The sequence below is a fragment of the Procambarus clarkii genome, chromosome 94, assembly GCF_040958095.1.
Source record: "Procambarus clarkii isolate CNS0578487 chromosome 94, FALCON_Pclarkii_2.0, whole genome shotgun sequence".
In the NCBI taxonomy this organism is placed as follows: Eukaryota; Metazoa; Arthropoda; class Malacostraca; order Decapoda; family Cambaridae; genus Procambarus; species Procambarus clarkii.
Window position 1 is genome coordinate 1,618,801 of NC_091243.1, and position 19,744 is coordinate 1,638,544.

At 43.9% G+C, this 19,744-nt stretch overlaps 1 protein-coding gene across 1 annotated transcript; it reads right to left on the bottom strand.

The window, feature by feature from the left end:
* Positions 1-6,512: 6,512 nt before the first annotated feature.
* LOC138359943 (elastin-like) lies at positions 6,513-18,558 on the bottom strand. The gene is made up of 4 exons (XM_069319819.1): positions 17,839-18,558; positions 16,851-17,088; positions 16,062-16,280; positions 6,513-6,814 (listed from the first exon to the last, which is right to left on the bottom strand). The coding sequence occupies exons 1-4, from the start codon at positions 18,556-18,558 to the stop codon at positions 6,513-6,515; spliced, it is 1,479 nt and encodes a 492-aa protein (XP_069175920.1).
* Positions 18,559-19,744: the final 1,186 nt, after the last annotated feature.

Sequence of the window (19,744 nt, forward strand, 5' to 3'; positions counted from 1 at the left end):
AACCGACCACTGACCTACCTCTCTCTGACGACCTCTCGGAGCGTGAGCCATTAAGTCCATTTTATCTGATGCATGGAGGATCTCTTAACCCTCTAGCATTTCTCACGGACGAGGGACCAAAAGATCCTTCATATGTCAGAGAGAGTGATTTGGTACAGTGCTTCAAGCATTTGTCACTTGGGATAGGTCGATGGAATGAAGCATGGTTTCGAGAATACCTAACTGCACTGAGGAAGTATCATTATGGGACAAACAACTCATACAACAACTTAAACCCTGTTTTTTCTCTTTTATGTATAATGTATAAAACACATAAATACAATATAAAAACAGTTACCAAAGCACCAGTATACAGTGAGTTAGATAGCACACACATGACTCATAATAAAATTGAAACCACCAACACAAAACAGGTGATTAAACTACCCGTCCCTCAGCACAGAAGGAAAAATTACAGTACTGACGAATAAAGGCATACGATGGGGAACATAAATGAACACAACACAAGGGGAAAGCATATATCCATCCACTTAACTATGTACAAAACCCATAAAACACTTTAAAATATTAGTAGCATTTTACCCAATGAAAACATTTCCCAAAACGCCCCACTAAACATCACACAAAAGGCATACAGACCAAAAGGCCGGACACATAATACAAAAACAAGACCAATTACAAAAACGCATAAACAGAAAGAAAAGCAATATACAACAATGACCATAATAAATTAACAATGTAATACAGCGTAAACGAATACAAAGCAAATTATTCAGTTTTAAAGCACACAGTTCAGTTACAACTGTGTGCCTTGTATCAAATTTATATGTATATATATACATACATATATATATATATATATATATATATATATATATATATATATATATATATATATATATATATATATATATATTATTTATATATATATATTATATATATATATATATATATATATATATATATATATATATATATATATATATATATATATATCTATATATATATGTCGTACCTAGTAGCCAGAACGCAATTCTCGGCCTACTATGCAAGGCCCGATTTGCCTAATAAGCCAAGTTTTCCTGAATTAATATATTTTCTCAGATTTTTTTCTTATGAAATGATAAAGCTACCCATTTCATTATGTATGAGGTCAATTTTTTTTTATTGGAGTTAAAATTAACGTAGATATATGACCGAACCTAACCATCCCTACCTAACCTAACCTAACCTATCTTTATAGGTTAGGTTAGGTTAGGTAACAGAAAAAGTTAGGTTAGGTAGGTTAGGTAGTCGAAAAACAATTATTTCATGAAAACTTGGCTTATTAGGCAAATCAGGCCTTGCATAGTGGGCTGAAAAGTGCATTCTGGCTACTAGGTACGACATATATATATATATATATATATATATATATATATATATATATATATATATATATAGTTGCCGTCGGGGAAGTGGCTCAAATAGCCTCGGCTATCACTTCCTTTTGACGGCCGTGATGGTCAAGTGGATTAAGGCGCCCTGTAGTTACCAGTTGCGTTGCTCCTGGGAGTATGGGTTCGAGTCACTTCTGGGGTGTGAGTTTTCATTCGCATATAGTCCTGGGGACCATTCAGGCTTGTTCGCATATATATATATATATATATATATATATATATATATATATATATATATATATATATATATATATATATATATATAGGCGGTGCATCTGTTAAACAAATGGACCCAGTACGACATCCCTATCCAACTCAAGCAAACCATCAACAGTGAACTATTTAACCTGAAACAACAACATAAAACTCTTGTAGAAACAAAGACACTCCGTAAGTTAACATCCCTAAACGGTGGACAGCTAAAAATCCCTCGTCCTAAAGATGGCTACTTTAACCTGACTTCTTATGATCTTACCCAGGACCAACGAGACCTCTTAAATCTTGGTCTAAATTGTCAATTCCTATCTAAACCAAAGATGCATCAAAAACGCCTGGAAATCGAAATGCTTCTGGACGATATCCATAAGCTAGAAGACAACAAAAAAGTCATCACCACTGACACACTTCAAGCTGAACTACTTGCAGAAGCAGGGAAAAAACGAGGAACATATTCATCTTCAATCTTAACCCCACGACTCAAAGAAGCAGCGAAACAACTAAAAAATCTGAAAGACGTAACAATAAGAAAAGCCGACAAAACAGCAGCATATGTATTGATTCCTACCCATGAATACATGAACAAAATTAGCGACATCCTAAGTGACGACTCCAAATTTCAACGAATCACGAGGAACCCCGTAGAAGACCTTAAGCGGAAAGTAAACAAAACAATTACAGCAATCAACGCAAAGAAAGGTAGTGTGCATTTCAATAAACTTCAAGGCGACTATGGCTTAGGATATGCCTACGGCAATGTTAAGACGCATAAACCAGGTAACCCACTACGCCCTATATATATATCTATATATATATATATATATATATCTATCTATATATATATATATCTATCTATATATATATATATATATATATATATATATATATATATATATATATATATATATATATATATATATATATATATATATATTTAAAGTCGTCATAAAATAAATATACATTCAAACCCTAGCAAATACAGAGCTATCTCACACCACCCAAATCTAGGACAAGAATAGTATAATGGTAACAGAAGAAATGCGCAAATGATAAGGTATCTTAAACCCCGGTGACATTGTTCTGGTGGACAGTGATGAACCACGCTCAGAGTGGTGTATAGGACGTATAGTCTCTGTTCATCCAGACCATCAGGGTATCTTGAGAATAGTGAAAGTAAAGTGCTGAGGCACTACTACTCTCTAAACCTCAGAGAAACTGGTTCCCTTAGAGCTGACTGGAAAAGTAGTTGCTCAAAGACTTTCAAAACCTGCAGCTCCAGGACAGGGCATCCATCCAGAAAGGACTGTCACACAACAGTGCATATAGAAATTAAGACAGCATTATAATTCTGTAGGAGAGGAATGAAGTGTTCAGCAGTCGTAATTATTGGACTTCGACAGGTGTTTCTCCTCCCTCCCCCACGGAATTATGTCGAAAAGTCGACACCAACATACTAATATAATAACCGCCATAAAATGATGTTTATTTCCTTTAGTTGGACAGTAAAGAGATTACAGAAAGTGGAATATCCGTAACGTCACGTTACACCATATATTTAAAACACAAGTATTCCTTAAACTTCAAGTGTAAGCATTAGAATTAATAGAAAAGTGTTTTCTATGCATAAACTTTATGAAATATATTATAAACATAAAGGCTCCTTTCCTATTGTCAAATGAAGTCAGGTATAGAACCAAATCTCTGGAGACATGGCTCTGGGAAAGACTGGACAGAATTTAAACAAAACAGAGAGGGCTCCTCGTGTGGGTTTTTCGCAATACTCTTCACTTCAAGGACCCAAAATTAGAAGTCGACCAACAGTGAAATTGCCACAGCGACTTCGCTAACAACTGAAGTTCCTTTATATCCGTATTGAATAACTTAGCTATGTTGAGGACTGATGATATTAGATTCATTTCGGTTATGAAAGAGGGGCAAAACCCCAACAAGGGTAAGCCTCATTATTATAACAACCCAAATTTCCTGTGTCCCACCTGTACCGTACATGTTAATGTCAGATTTTATAGTTTAACTTGTTGGCAGGTAAAGCGTGATTCATGAGACATCAGAGAGCTTTAACACATACATAACCTGTACCGACGCTATTTTTGCTTTAACAAAGACCAACAGCCACCATTAACAGGACCAGACGGTCCACATGTTTCCAACCAAAGTCTAATGTAAAGGAGGACCAGCTCTCACACTACCCAAACATCTGAGGCCCTTGCCTACTTTGTACTAATCTAGTTTAGCTGTAATAATAACCCAATTAATTTTATCAGTAGAATTATCATTTATTTGATTAATAGACTATGTGTACATGTAAACACCTAGCAAGAAAAACTTTGAAATACAGTCCACTTTGAAAAAATAAATGTAAAGTAAATCAATAAGTCTATAAATAATTCAATATAAATAAATTAAGAAATAAAAAAAAATAATAAAAACAATAAATGCCTGCTAGGAAAATATCCCACAACCTGCAGTAAGCGAGACCGTCGCTCTACTGTTCGGCCCAGGTAGTTGGGTGCCCCATGTCACGAAATAAAATAAGGAAATAATGAAGTTGTACACATTAATGGTACTGGGAAAAAGGTTTAATAGAAAGCGTGTGTAACGTAACACTAATTTATTAAAATTATTGTTAAGTATAATTAATTCTAATAAACACGGGTTGGTTACGTTAACACAGAGCTTGACCAAGAAAACTAAGCAAATTAGAGAAGTTGCCTCTCGTTTCTTGTAAAGCACACAGTGATCTAACTGAAACACACGTGAACAACTCTCTTTACACAAGCAACACAAGGGTCAATGTCTGGTGTATCATTGGACACTTAAAACACAAATGTCAGGCGATTTGCATGTATTCACAACAATACATGCTGAGGCATACATATATGATACGTGCATCTATCTAAAACACAAACCTATGCCGAGGATGAGTCACAACAACGAGGCTGAAGATATGACGACCTACCCACACATCAGAAGATATGACGACCTACCCACACATCAGAAGATATGACGACCTACCCACACATCAGAAGATATGACGACCTACCCACACATCAGAAGATATGACGACCTACCCACACATCAGAAGATATGACGACCTACCCACACATCAGAAGATATGACGACCTACCCACACATCAGAAGATATGACGACCTACCCACACATCAGAAGATATGACGACCTACCCACACATCAGAAGATATGACGACCTACCCACACATCAGAAGATATGACGACCTACCCACACATCAGAAGATATGACGACCTACCCACACATCAGAAGATATGACGACCTACCCACACATCAGAAGATATGACGACCTACCCACACATCAGAAGATATGACGACCTACCCACACATCAGAAGATATGACGACCTACCCACACATCAGAAGATATGACGACCTACCCACACATCAGAAGATATGACGACCTACCCACACATCAGAAGATATGACGACCTACCCACACATCAGAAGATGGAGAAACGACGTTTCAGTCAGTTCTGGACCATTATCGAGTCGTGTGTTCGACATGCTCCAGGACGGACCGAAACGTCGTCGGTTCTTTAACTTCTGATGTGTGGTTTGGTCATCAAAACATATAAATCATACCCAACAATAATAATTCCAGCACACGATAGCACATAACATGACACACGATAAATATTATGCAAGTGGTCCCGCTGACCAGTAACAACATGAAGAAAAGTACTCATGTATCTTGAGTTAATTTCGGGGCTTTAGTGTCCCCGCGGCCCGGTCCTCGACCAGGCCTCCACCCCCAGGAAGCAGCCCGTGACAGCTGACTAACTCCCAGGTACCTATTTACTGCTAGGTAACAGGGGCATTCAGGGTGAAAGAAACTTTGCCCATTTGTTTCTGCCTCGTGCGGGAATCGAACCCGCGCCACAGAATTACGAGTCCTGCGCGCTATCCACCAGGCTACGAGGCCCCCTAACAAAATGTAAACATGTAAACACAATGCACAGTACTAACAAGTCCACAAACTCGTTCAGTGTTAAACAATACTTCAATACTGACTATGTACTTAAAATATTGACACTGATTCGTTCAGTGTCAATAAAGAACTAAAAAATGTACTCACAAATAACCATTATGTGTCCCACTCAACCGACCTGACACAATTCCACTTACAGGCGATACCACGCAGGTTAACGACACCCAGTGAGTACCTAGTTACCTCAGTCGTTAGACTGCCACCCTGTACCAACTGGATGATCATTTCCTAAAGTTCAAACACAAGGTAACATAGACAATTGGTACAATACTCACAGTATGGTCGACCTTCCCATTAACCCCAGAGATATTCTCACCCCTTCGTTCACCTCCGTGTTCTTGGTTATGGTGCTAGTGATGATGGTGATGGTGTTCTTAGTTATGGTGCTAGTGATGTTGGTGATGGTGTTCTTAGTTATGGTGCTAGTGATGATGGTGATGGTGTTCTTAGTTATGGTGCTAGTGATGTTGGTGATGGTGTTCTTAGTTATGGTGCTAGTGATGTTGGTGATGGTGTTCTTAGTTATGGTGCTAGTGATGTTGGTGATGGTGTTCTTAGTTATGGTGCTTAATAATTGTTGGTAATGACGTTTTTACTGTTGAAGTGGTTGGTTCTGGAGTGGCTGGATCTGGAGTAATTGGTTCTGGAGTGGTTGGTTCTGGAGTGGTTGGTTCTGAAGTGGTTGGTTCTGGAGTGGTTGGTTCTGGAGTGGTTGGTTCTGGAGTGGTTGGTTCTGAAGTGGTTGGTTCTGAAGTGGTTGGTTCTGAAGTGGCTGGTTCTGAAGTGGCTGGTTCTGAAGTGGTTGGTTCTGAAGTGGTTGGTTATGGAGTGGCTGGTTCTGAAGTGGCTGGTTCTGAAGTGGTTGGTTCTGAAGTGGCTGGTTCTTGAGTGGTTGGTTCTGGAGTGGTTGGTTCTGGAGTGGCTGGTTCTGTTGTTGTTGGTTCTGGAGTGGCTGGCTCTGTTGTTGTTGGTTCTGGAGTGGTTGGTTCTGTTGTTGTTGGTTCTGGAGTGGTTGGTTCTGGAGTGGCTGGTTCTGGAGTGGTTGGTTCTGGAGTGGCTGGTTCTGGAGTGGTTGGTTCTGGAGTGGTTGGTTCTGGAGTGGTTGGTTCTGGAGTGGCTGGTTCTGGAGTGGTTGGTTCTGTTGTTGTTGGTTATGGAGTGGCTGGTTCTGTTGTTGTTGGTTCTGGAGTGGTTGGTTCTGTTGTTGTTGGTTCTGGAGTATTGGTTCTGGAGTGGCTGGTTCTGGAGTGGTTGGTTCTGGAGTGGCTGGTTCTGGAGTGGTTGGTTCTGGAGTGGTTGGTTCTGTTGTTGTTGGTTCTGGAGTGGCTGGTTCTGTTGTTGTTGTTGGTTATGGAGCAGTTGGTTTTTGAGTGGATTGGTTCTGGTGTTGTTTTTAAAGTGGTTGGTTCTAGAGAGGTTGGTTCTTGAATGGTTAGTTCTGGAGTTATGGGTTCTGGTGTTGTTGGTTCTTGCGTTCTTGGTGCATGAGTTGATCAATTTGATGTTTTTTATGATGAAAACATTCATTGATGGTTCAATATTAATCAGATTCCAGCTCATATATAATTAAATAGCAAAATATGAATGTCGGGATGGTAGTAATATTAAGGCAAGAAATCATTGCATAAATTTTTAATAATCAATAGTGCATAGAATTCAACCATTGAACGAAAAAATAAATAGAACCTAGGCGCCCAGGATTCACTGGATGCAAAAGAAGAAATAAGATACATGACCTGACTCTAAGACTTTTCTTGCATTTATTAGACGCTAATTAGTACCACTATGTAGTTAAACTTTAGCCAATGTATAAGATAATGAGTTAAACGTCTTCAGGAAGTACTTCAATGTATATAGAAATTATCGCCGGGTTAAATAAATGTTAAATATGCATGAACTAGAATCCTCGGAGCAAGTGTGTAGTTACTGTTTATAAATAAGAGATACTTCGGGGGACCTTCCAATTTATCTGATTTACCCTAGGGCCACTAACACCAGTGGCCTCGACGAGGACAGGAAGCCGGCGGCTTACCGAAGGACACCACCCATTATTTGCCTTGATAATCTTTTCCAGTTTGAACTTTTCCAATTTTCTAGTTTTTGCAGTTTCATTCATTCTTTGCTTATTATCATGTGGTGTAGTTAGCTGCTCTGGGTAGTCTCAATCTTGTAACTCAAGTTCAAATAAAGTTGTAGGACCTTCAAATTTAGAATGATGCGTAAACGCTTGATCTTGGTTGAGAGAACACCACAACTGGTGGGAGGATCTTCGTTGAGAGATTCGCTCTGATGTTCCCTTCGTCCCTTACTTTTTTCATCGCCTCTCCACTGTTCTGCTGCCCGTGTTTTTGTGCTTAAATGATACACGGCTTGTTCCATTTATCTCCCCCTCTCCCCCTCCCACTGTCCCACTTTCTCTTCCTGATTTTAAACACCTCCTGGACTCCTTGCCGGAGCCTGTACTCCTGCTGGGTGATTTCAATTGTCGACATGCCCTTTGGGGTGATGTGCTGACAAACACCCGGGGTCGCCTCCTTGAACCTTTCATGCTCTCTTCTTCCCTGTCTCTTCTGAATTCTGGTGAGCCCACTCATTTGGACTCTTGGACTCGCTCCCTTTACTGTCTCGATTTTTCTCTGTGCTTTTTTTTAAGTACTTAAATCCCTTTACTTTGATTTCGAGTGGCGGGGTTCTTGATGACCTCCATGGTAGTAACCATTTCCACATCCTTGTTACCTTTTTCTCTTTTCACCCTCTTCTCTCCTTCCGTAGGTGGCAGTTTGCCGAGGCTTACTCGCGCCTCTTTACTCTCCGTACTACTAATTCCGACCTCTCCGTTCTGTCTCTCCCTCTATGCCCCTCCTTCTTTTTCATGACACTGTCTTCGACGCTGCCCTCCGCTCTATTCCTCGCTTTTCCTCTAGAGGAACGCGGAAGTGCGTTCCCTGGTGGATTGTGGACTGTGCTCGGGCTGTCCGCTGTAAGCGTGCAGCCTGGAAGAGGCACCGCCGCCATCAGACGGTTGAGTCTTTTCTTGTGTTTCGGAAGTCGAGTGTTGAGGCCCTTAGGACCATACGTACGGCTAAACGTGCGTGCTGGATGTCTTATGACTCCACCGTTACGTCCGAAACTCCTCTGACACTGGTCTGGAAGCTTATGTGCAAGATTGCGGGTAAGTTCGTTCCCGATGTCTCGCCGGTCCTTGGCCTCCGTGGTGCTCTAGTGGCAGACCCGTTGCAGGTCTCGACCAAATTGGGTTCCCACATTTCGTCTGTTAGCTCTAGTTCTCATCTTCCCCAATCCTTCCTTCTTCGTAAGCCTATTCTTGAATCTCGTCCTTTAGATTTCTGTACCCATCTTCGCCTTCCCTATAACGATCCCTTGTCTCTCTCTGAGCTTCAGTCTGCCCTGGCCCTCTGCGGTTCTACGGCGGCGAGCTCCGATGACATTCATTATGAGATGCTTCGCCATCTCCCTCCGTGCACGTCTAAAACCCGACTCCCAGACCCGAGTCAGAAATATCGGGTCTAGGAGTCGTCAGTCCCTGAGGACTGGCTCGATGCTGTTGTCCTCCCTGTTCGGAAACTAGGGTCTCTCGGGGTCTTCCCCCAAGGACTTCCGCCCTGTTACCCTCACGAATTGTGTCAGCAAGCTCTTTGAACGTATGGTTAACGTTCGTCTGATGTGATTCTTAGAGCACTTTCACCTCCTCTCCCCTTCTCAATTTGGTTTTCGCAAATGCCGCAGCATAACGGACGTCCTGGTGAACTTGGAGGTCTATATTCGTACTGCTTTTGCTGCGAAGACCTCCGTTGTTGCCGTCCTTTTTGACCTGGAAAAGGCTTACAACACTACCTGGCGGTACCATATTCTGTCCCAACTTCATTCTTTTGGCCTTCGTGGGAATATCCCTCTCTTCCTTCAAAGTCTCCTCTCTCGTCGTTTCTTTCGTGTGAGGCTTGGTACCACTCTCTCTGCCCCTTTTAGGCAGTATGAGGGTGTACCTCAGGGGTAGTGTTCTGAGCACTACTCTTTTTCTGGTTGCCCTCAATGGTCTTCTTCCCTCTCTTCCTTTTGGTGTCTTCTCCGCTCTCTATGTTGACGATCTTACCCTTTGTTGTCAGGGTGATGATTCGCCTCTCCTTCAACGGCGGCTTCAACTTGCGATTGATGCCGTATCGCCTTGGGCCACCGATAATGGCTTCAAGTTTTCTGCGTCTAAGACTTATGCTATGACTTTTACTCAGAAGCATGTCGTTCTTCGTTCCTCTTTGTCGCTCTATGGTCATCCCCTTATGTACAGGGATTCCGCTAAGCTTTTGGGGTTAATCTTTGACGCTCGTTTGTCTTGGTCGCCCTATATCTCTTACCTCCGAGTTGAATGTTCTAAGGCCCTTAACCTTCTTAAGTGCTTTGTCCCATACTTCTTGGGGAGTGAATAGGCGCACGCTCCTCTATTTGCACTCCTCTCTCGTCCTGTCTAAACCCGATTATGGTTGCCCTGCATACTCTTCTGCTTCTCCTTCTACTCTTCGCCGTCTTGATGCTTTACACCATACTGAGTTGCGTCTCAGCTCTGGTGCCTTTCGTTCGACTCCCGCCCTCAGCTTGTATGTTGACACTGGTTTCCTATCTCTCCAGGACCGCCGTGATTGCTACTGTCTTCACTATCTTGTGCGGTCCTTACAACATCCTTTCTCTCGCCTCTATCGTGCTTTGACTTTTACCCCTCCTGTGGTTCCTATTCCTCTTCAACGCCTCCCTCCTTCTTTCCGACTATCTCGCTTACAGGATTATCTTTCCGTTCGTATTTCTAACGTTTCTCCTCGTATTGTTCCTTCCTTACCCCTGTGGAGAGTCCCCCTTCCAAAGTTTTGTACATCCTTGACCCGTATCACTAAAGCTTTTACCCCTCCTACGGTTCTCAAACGCCGTTTCCTTGAGCACTTTTCTTCTCACTCCCACTCCGTTTCCATCTTCACCGATGGGTCTAAGTCTGCGAACGGTGTAGGCTACTCTGTTGTTTTTCCTGACCGCACTTAAATGTGTCACCTCCCTTCGGAGGCTAGCGTCTTCACAACAGAACTTTATGCTATTATGCTCTCCGTCTCTTGCTCTCTCACTGTCAATCCTCCTTTGTAGTTGTAGTTGACTCGCGTAGTGCCCCTGTGGCTCTAGGGTCCTTTAATCATGTCCATCCGGTGGTCATCGAGATTCAACATTGGCTGTTTCTTATCTCTAGTAAATTTAAATCAGTAGAGTTTTGCTGGGTTCCCAGCCGTGATGGTGTCTCTTTAAATGAGCGTGCGGATGCTACCACTAGAGAAGCTATCTGTTATTGTCCCGTTTCCCGTAAAGGTATTCCTTATTCAACTTTTATGCAGTTATTCATTCCTCCATCCTTGCCCGATGGCAGGGTTGTTGGTCTTTTGTAGTTGGTGACAAGCTGCGAACTCTCAAACGTAGTGTGTCCCCGTGAACTTCCTCCTGCCACCGTAACCGGCGGTGGGAAACGGCTCTAGCAAGGTTGCGTATTGGCCATACTCGCTTAACTAATGGTCACTTAATGGAGCGCCGCCCTGCTCCTCATTGTCCAAATTGCGTTGTCCCTCTTACAGGTGTGCATATCCTTGTTGAATGTCCTGACATCCAGGACGAGCGTGTGTCTTGCTTTCCGACCGTCCCTCGCGGTCACTTGTCCCTCAATAGAATTCTTGGTGAATTGGATACTTTTGACATCGTTCGCCTTATGCGTTTCAGTTCTCGTATTGACATTCTTGGTGATATTTAGCGTCCTCTGATTATTTCGCACTTTAATGGTGCTACATAGCCTTCCTGGTTTGGTGCCTTCTTTTGATAATTACTTACTTACTTAGTTGAGAGAACACCACAACTGGTGGGAGGATCTTGGTTGAGAGAACACCACAACTGGTGGGAGGATCTTGGTTGAGAGAACACCACAACTGGTGGGAGGACCTTGGTTGAGAGAACATCACAACTGGTGGGAGGACCTTGGTTGAGAGAACGCCACAACTAGTGGGAGGATCTTGGTTGAGAGAACGCCACAACTGGTGGGAGGACCTTGGTTGAGAGAACGCCACAACTGGTGGGAGGACCTTGGTTGAGAGAACATCACAACTGGTGGGAGGACCTTGGTTGAGAGAACGCCACAACTAGTGGGAGGATCTTGGTTGAGAGAACACAACTGGTGGGAGGATCTTGGTTGAGAGAACGCCACAACTGGTGGGAGGATCTTGGTTGAGAGAACACAACTGGTGGGAGGATCTTGGTTGAGAGAACACAACTGGTGGGAGGACCTTGGTTGAGAGAACGCCACAACTAGTGGGAGGATCTTGGTTGAGAGAACACAACTGGTGGGAGGATCTTGGTTGAGAGAACGCCACAACTGGTGGGAGGATCTTGGTTGAGAGAACACAACTGGTGGGAGGATCTTGGTTGAGAGAACACAACAGGTGGGAGGACCTTGGTTGAGAGAACGCCACAACTAGTGGGAGGATCTTGGTTGAGAGAACACAACTGGTGGGAGGATCTTGGTTGAGAGAACGCCACAACTGGTGGGAGGATCTTGGTTGAGAGAACACAACTGGTGGGAGGATCTTGGTTGAGAGAACACAACTGGTGGGAGGATCTTGGTTGAGAGAACACAACTGGTGGGAGGATCTTGGTTGAGAGAACACAACTGGTGGGAGGATCTTGGTTGAGAGAACACAACTGGTGGGAGGATCCTTGGCAATAATGTTTAATGTTTGTATATTATGTGTTACACACTCAAAAGGTATTTGTTTGTATGAAAAATTCTCATTTTCATTATAAAATTTTGTTAACTTGTCTTCCACAGCCGCCTGGCTACGTCACGCGGTGTACAGTGGTAGCGGGCCGGGGGTGCTGTTGCCTGGCGCCGGAGTGTGGCGCCTCCACGCCACCGTCATCACCACCTAGAACAACAACCCCGTCCATACACATACCACAACATACAACACCATTACTAACAGCAACACCGAAAACTCCAGCACCAACAACACCAGCAGCAACAACACCACTACCAACAACACCAGCACCAACAATACCATCACTAACAACACCAGCACCAACAACACCAGCACCAACAACACCAGCAGCAACAGCACCACCACCAACAACACCAGCACCAACAATACCATCACTAACAACACCAGCACCAACAACACCATCACCAACAACACCAGCACCAACAATACCATCACTAACAACACCAGCACCAACAACACCAGCACCAACAACACCAGCACCAACAACACCATCACCAACAACACCAACACCAGCACCAACAACACCATCACTAACAACACCAGCACCAACAACACCATCACCAACAACACCAACACCAGCACCAACAACACCATCACCAACAACACCAGCACCAAAAACTCCATCACCAACAACACCAGCACAAACCACACCAGCACCAACAACACCAGCACGAACATCACCAGGACCAACAGCACCAACACCAACACCGACAACACCAGCACCAATAACATCACCACCAACAACACCAGCACCACCAACAACCAAACCAGCACCAACAACACCAGCACCACCAACAACATCATCACCAACAACACCAGCACCACCAACAACATCATCACCAACAACAGCAGCACCAATAACATCACCACCAACAACACCAGCACAAACAACACCATCACCAACATCACCAGCACCAACAACAACATCATCACCACCAACACAAACACCAACAACATCAGCACCAACAACACCAGCACCAGCACCAACAACACCAGCACCAACAACACCAGCACCAACAACACCAGCACCAACAACACCAGAACCAAAAACATCAGCACCAACATCAACAACACCAGCATCAACAACACCAGCACCACCACCACCACCAACAACAACAGCACTAACATCACCAACACCAACAACAACCAAACCAGCACCAACAACAACAACACCAGCACCAACAACACCAGCACCAACATCAACAACACCAGCATCAATAACACCAGCACCACCACCACCACCAACAACAACACCAGCACCAACATCACCAACACCAACAACACCTTTACCAACAACACCAGCACCAACATCACCAACAACTCCAGCACCAACCACACCAGCACCAGCAACACCATCACCAACAACACCATCACCAACAACACCAACACCAACACCGACAACACTAACACCAACAACACCAGCCCCAACAACACCAGCACCGACGGCAAAAACACCAACACCCGCAACACTAGCACCATCAACAACAATACAAGCACCACCAACAACAACACCAGTATCAACAACAACCACACCCGAACCAACAACAACAACAGCACCAACAACACCAGAACTAACAACACCAGCACCAACAACACCAGCACCAACAACACCAGCACCAACAACACCACCACCAACAACACCAGCACCAACAACACCACCACCAACAACACCAGCACCAACAATACCATCACCAACGACACCAGCACCAACAACACCATCACTAACAACACCATCACCAACAACACCAGCACCAACAACACCAGCACCAACAACACCAGCACCAACAACACCAGCACCAACAACACCAGCACCAACAACACCATCATCAACAACACCAACACCAGCACCAACAACACCATCACTAACAACACCAGCACCAACAACACCATCACCAACAACACCAACACCAGCACCAACAACACCATCACTAACAACACCAGCACCAAAAACTCCATCACCAACAACACCAGCACAAACCACACCAGCACCAACAACACCAGCACGAACATCACCAGGACCAACAGCACCAACACCAACACCGACAACACCAGCACCAATAACATCACCACCAACAACACCAGCACCACCAACAACCAAACCAACACCAACAACACCAGCACCACCAACAACATCATCACCAACAACACCAGCACCACCAACAACATCATCACCAACAACACCATCACCAACATCACCAGCACCAACAACAACATCATCACCACCAACACAAACACCAACAACATCAGCACCAACAACACCAGCACCAGCACCAACAACACCAGCACCAACAACACCAGCACCAACAACACCAGCACCAAAAACATCAGCACCAACATCAACAACACCAGCATCAACAACACCAGCACCACCACCACCACCAACAACAACAGCACTAACATCACCAACACCAACAACAACCAAACCAGCACCAACAACAACAACACCAGCACCAACAACACCAGCACCAACATCAACAACACCAGCATCAACAACACCAGCACCACCACCACCACCAACAACAACACCACCACCAACATCACCAACACCAACAACACCTTTACCAACAACACCAGCACCAACAACATCACCAACAACTCCAGCACCAACCACACCAGCACCAGCAACACCATCACCAACAACACCATCACCAACAACACCAACACCAACACCGACAACACTAACACCAACAACACCAGCACCAACAACACCAGCACCAACAACAACAACATCAGCACCAACAACAACCACAACCGCACTAACAACCCCAGCACCAACAATAACCACACCAGTACAAACAACACCAGCACCAACAACACCAACAACAACAACATCAGCACCAACAACAACCACACCACCACCAACAACACCAACACCAACACCGACAAAACCAGCACCAACAACAACAACACCAGCACCAACAACAACCACACCAGAACCAACAACAACAACACCAACAACAACAACACCAGCACCAACACCAACCACACCAGCACCAACAACACCAACACCAACAACAACAACACCAGCACCAACACCAACAACATCACCAGCACCAACAACAACGACACTAGCACCAACAACACCAGCACCAACAACAACAACACCAGCACCAACAACACCAGCACCAACATCAACAACACCAGCATCAACAACACCAGCACCACCACCACCAACAACAACAACAACAGCACTAACATCACCAACACCAACAACAACCAAACCAGCACCAACAACAACAACACCAGCACCAACAACAACAACACCAGCACCAACAACACCAGCACCAACATCAACAACACCAGCATCAACAACACCAGCACCACCACCACCAACAACAACACCAGCACCAACATCACCAACACCAACAACAACCAAACCAGCACCAACAACAACAACTCCAGCACCAACAACAACCACAACCGCACCAACAACACCAGTACCAACCACAACACCAATACCAACAACAACACCAGCACCAACATCACCAACACCAACAACAACCAAACCAGCACCAACAACACTAGCACCAACAACACCAACACCAGCAACAACAACAACACCTGCACCAACAACACCAGCATCAACAACACCAGTGCCAACAACAACCACACCAGCACCAATAACACCAGCACTAACCACAACATCTCCAGCACCAACAACAACCTCACCAGCACCAACAACATCAGCACCAATAACAACGACACCAGCACCAACAACAACCACACCAGCACTAATAACACCAGCTCCAACAACAACAACAACAATAAACACACCAGCACCTACCACAACCACACCAGCGCTAACAACACCAGCACCAACATCAACAACACTAGCACCAACAACACCAGAACCAACAACAACAACACAAGCACCAACAACAACCACACCAGTACCAACAACAACACCAGCACCAACAACAACCACACCAGTACCAACAACAACACAAGCACCAACAACAACCACACCAGTACCAACAACAACACAAGCACCAACAACAACCACACCAGTACCAACAACAACCACACCAGTACCAACAACAACACCAGCACCAACAACACCAGCACCAACAACACCAGCACCAACAACAACAGCACCAACAACAACAACACCATCACCAACAACAACCACACCAGCACCAACAACACCAGCACCAACATCAACAACACTAGCATCAACAACACCATCACCAATAACAACCACACCAGCACTAACAACACCAGCACTAACAACACCAGCACTAACAACACCAGCACTAACAACACCAGCACTAACAACACCAGTACCAAAAACACCAACATCAACAATAGCGACACTAACAACAACAACACCCATACCAACAACAACCACACCAGCACCAACAACCCCAACAACAACACCGACATCACCAACACCAACAACAACAACATCAGCACCAATAACACCAGCATCGACAACACTAGCATCAATAACAACCTCACTAGGACCAACAATACCAGCACCAACAACAACAACACCAGCACCAAGAACATCAGCACCAAGAACACCAGCACGAACAACTCCAGCACCACCATGAACAACACCAGTACCACCAATACCAGCACCAACGAACTACAGCACCAGCACCACCAACAACAACACCAGCACCAACGAACTACAGCACCAGCACCACCAACAACAACACCAGCACCACCAACAACAACACCAGCACCCACAACACCAGTAGCAACAACTCCGGCCCCACCAACAACAACACCAGCACTAACCAGACCATCACTAACAAATCAGCACGAACAACAACCACACCAGCGCCAACAACTCCAGCACCAACAACACCAACACCAACAGCACCAACACCAACAAAACTAACAACACTAGCACCAACAACACCAGCACCAACAACACCAGCACTAACAACAACAGCACCAACAACAACCACAATACCGCCAACAACAACCACACCAGCACCAACAGCAGCAGCAGCTTCAGCAACACCACAACCAACCACACCAGCACCAACAACATCAACAACAACAACAACAACAACAACATCAACAAAAGCACCAACAACACCAGCACCAACCACACCAGCACCAACAGCAGCAGCAGCTTCAGCAACACCACAACCAACCACACCAGCACCAACAACATCAACAACAACAACAACAACAACAACAACAACAACAACAACAACAACAACAACATCAACAAAAGCACCAACAACACCAGCACCAACAACACCAGCACCAACAACTTCATCACCAACAATACCACCAACCACAACACCAACACCAACAACAACAACACCAGCACCAACAACAACAACAACCAAACCACCACCAACAAGAACAACTCCAGCACCAACAAAACCTCAACAACACCAGCACCAACAACTACAACGCCTGAACCAACAACACTAGCCCCAATAACGCCGTCGTCAACAACACTAGCCCCAATAACGCCGTCGTCAACAACAGCAGCGCCAACAAGAACCACATCAGCACCAACAACACCAGCACCATCAACAACAACACCAGCCCCAACAACAACAACAACACCAGCACCGACAATACTAACACCATCAACACTAGCACCACCAACAACAACACCAGCACCAACAACACTCATACCAACACCAACAACAACCACACTAGGACCAACAACTCCAGCACCAACAACACCAACAAAAACCACACCAGCACCAACAACACCCCCACCAGCACCAACATCATTAACAACACCAACAACAATCACACCAGCAACAACAACAACAACACCAGCATCAACAACATCAGCACAAACAACATCACTAGCACTTACAGCTCCAGCAGAAACAACTAGAACACTAGCACTAACAACACCAACAACAACAAGAATACCATCTCCAACAACACCCCCACCAGCACTAACAACACCAACAACAATGACACCAGCAACAACAACACCCCCACCAGCACCAACAGCATCAGCACAAACAACAACACTAGCACTTACAGCTCCAGCAGAAACAACTAGAACACTAGCACTAACAACAACAACAAGAACACCAGCACCAACAACATCAACATCAGGGTGATACATTCCTGGCAAGAACTACAAAGTCACGCACGAGACAAAGCTGTCTACAAGCTGCTGGATTATAATTATTAATGCGAATCATTTCGTTAAAAGTTTTGACCCCAATAAATTACTTTCAGTGATTAAAATTAGTTTGAGTGAATTAGGAATTTATATAAACTAACTGTAAGTACTGAATTACTCATAAGATTACTTGTGTTAATTAAGTTATTACTCATTATTAATCTCTATATTTAATATCTAGTATGTTAACGCAGCTGCTATTAAAGTGTGATATTATCAGTATTTATTCTGTAAACAACGAATTGAGGGCTTTCATTCACTTATATACCTGAATAATTATATTATGAAATTAATTAGACATGTAATAGTGCTGATAAGGTTGTAAAAAATTTCCGAATTTACTAAAAGAAATTAGTCAGCAGCGGCATTTCCCAAACCCACATTGTTCATTGTCCTTCACTCATTATACCTTGTGAAGGGACATTGTTGTCGGAATACCCGACACCATTTACTAACATTAAATACAATAGGCAGATAATATTGCTGCTGGGTTGTATAAATAAATTAACTCATAGAAAATGTGGGCACAGTGGAAATTTCCTCAGAAAGAAAACAAAGATATCATTGCCACATCGCTATTAAGTACACCTGCTAATTCTGTTGGGAATTATTTTTAATATAGCAGTCTTTGGACTCCAAACATCATAAAAAAAAACTTTTTCCTTGTACCAACTTAATTATCAGTACAGAAATAGAGTAAATGTAGGACCCCTTCTTGCACTTCTAGACGACATTTGGACAAAACATCCAAGACGTCAGTGGGAGAGGGCCATAGTCAGTCGCAATTTAATTTTTACGAGTGTCGCTAGGTTTAATCTAGCTCTTATAATTTACCATTGGACCAGTGTTACGGGACTAATAGTGCTCCCATTATAAACAACTTCGTCTGTTATCAAGGGAAGTATCCTATTTCTGAAACCTTTTATCTTTCATTCCTGATCAGTGTAATGTAGGTATCTGAAGGCGAGCCGGTTACGATACGAGTCGAGACTCAAAACAGGCTGAGCAATATTCTCATCCCTTTATTTAAATAATTGTCAACTTATCCCTTAATATAGCTGTCATATAGGTTATTACTATTATTGTGTGCCCTTCGACTGGTGTTATTGGAGAGGAAGAAGAATTA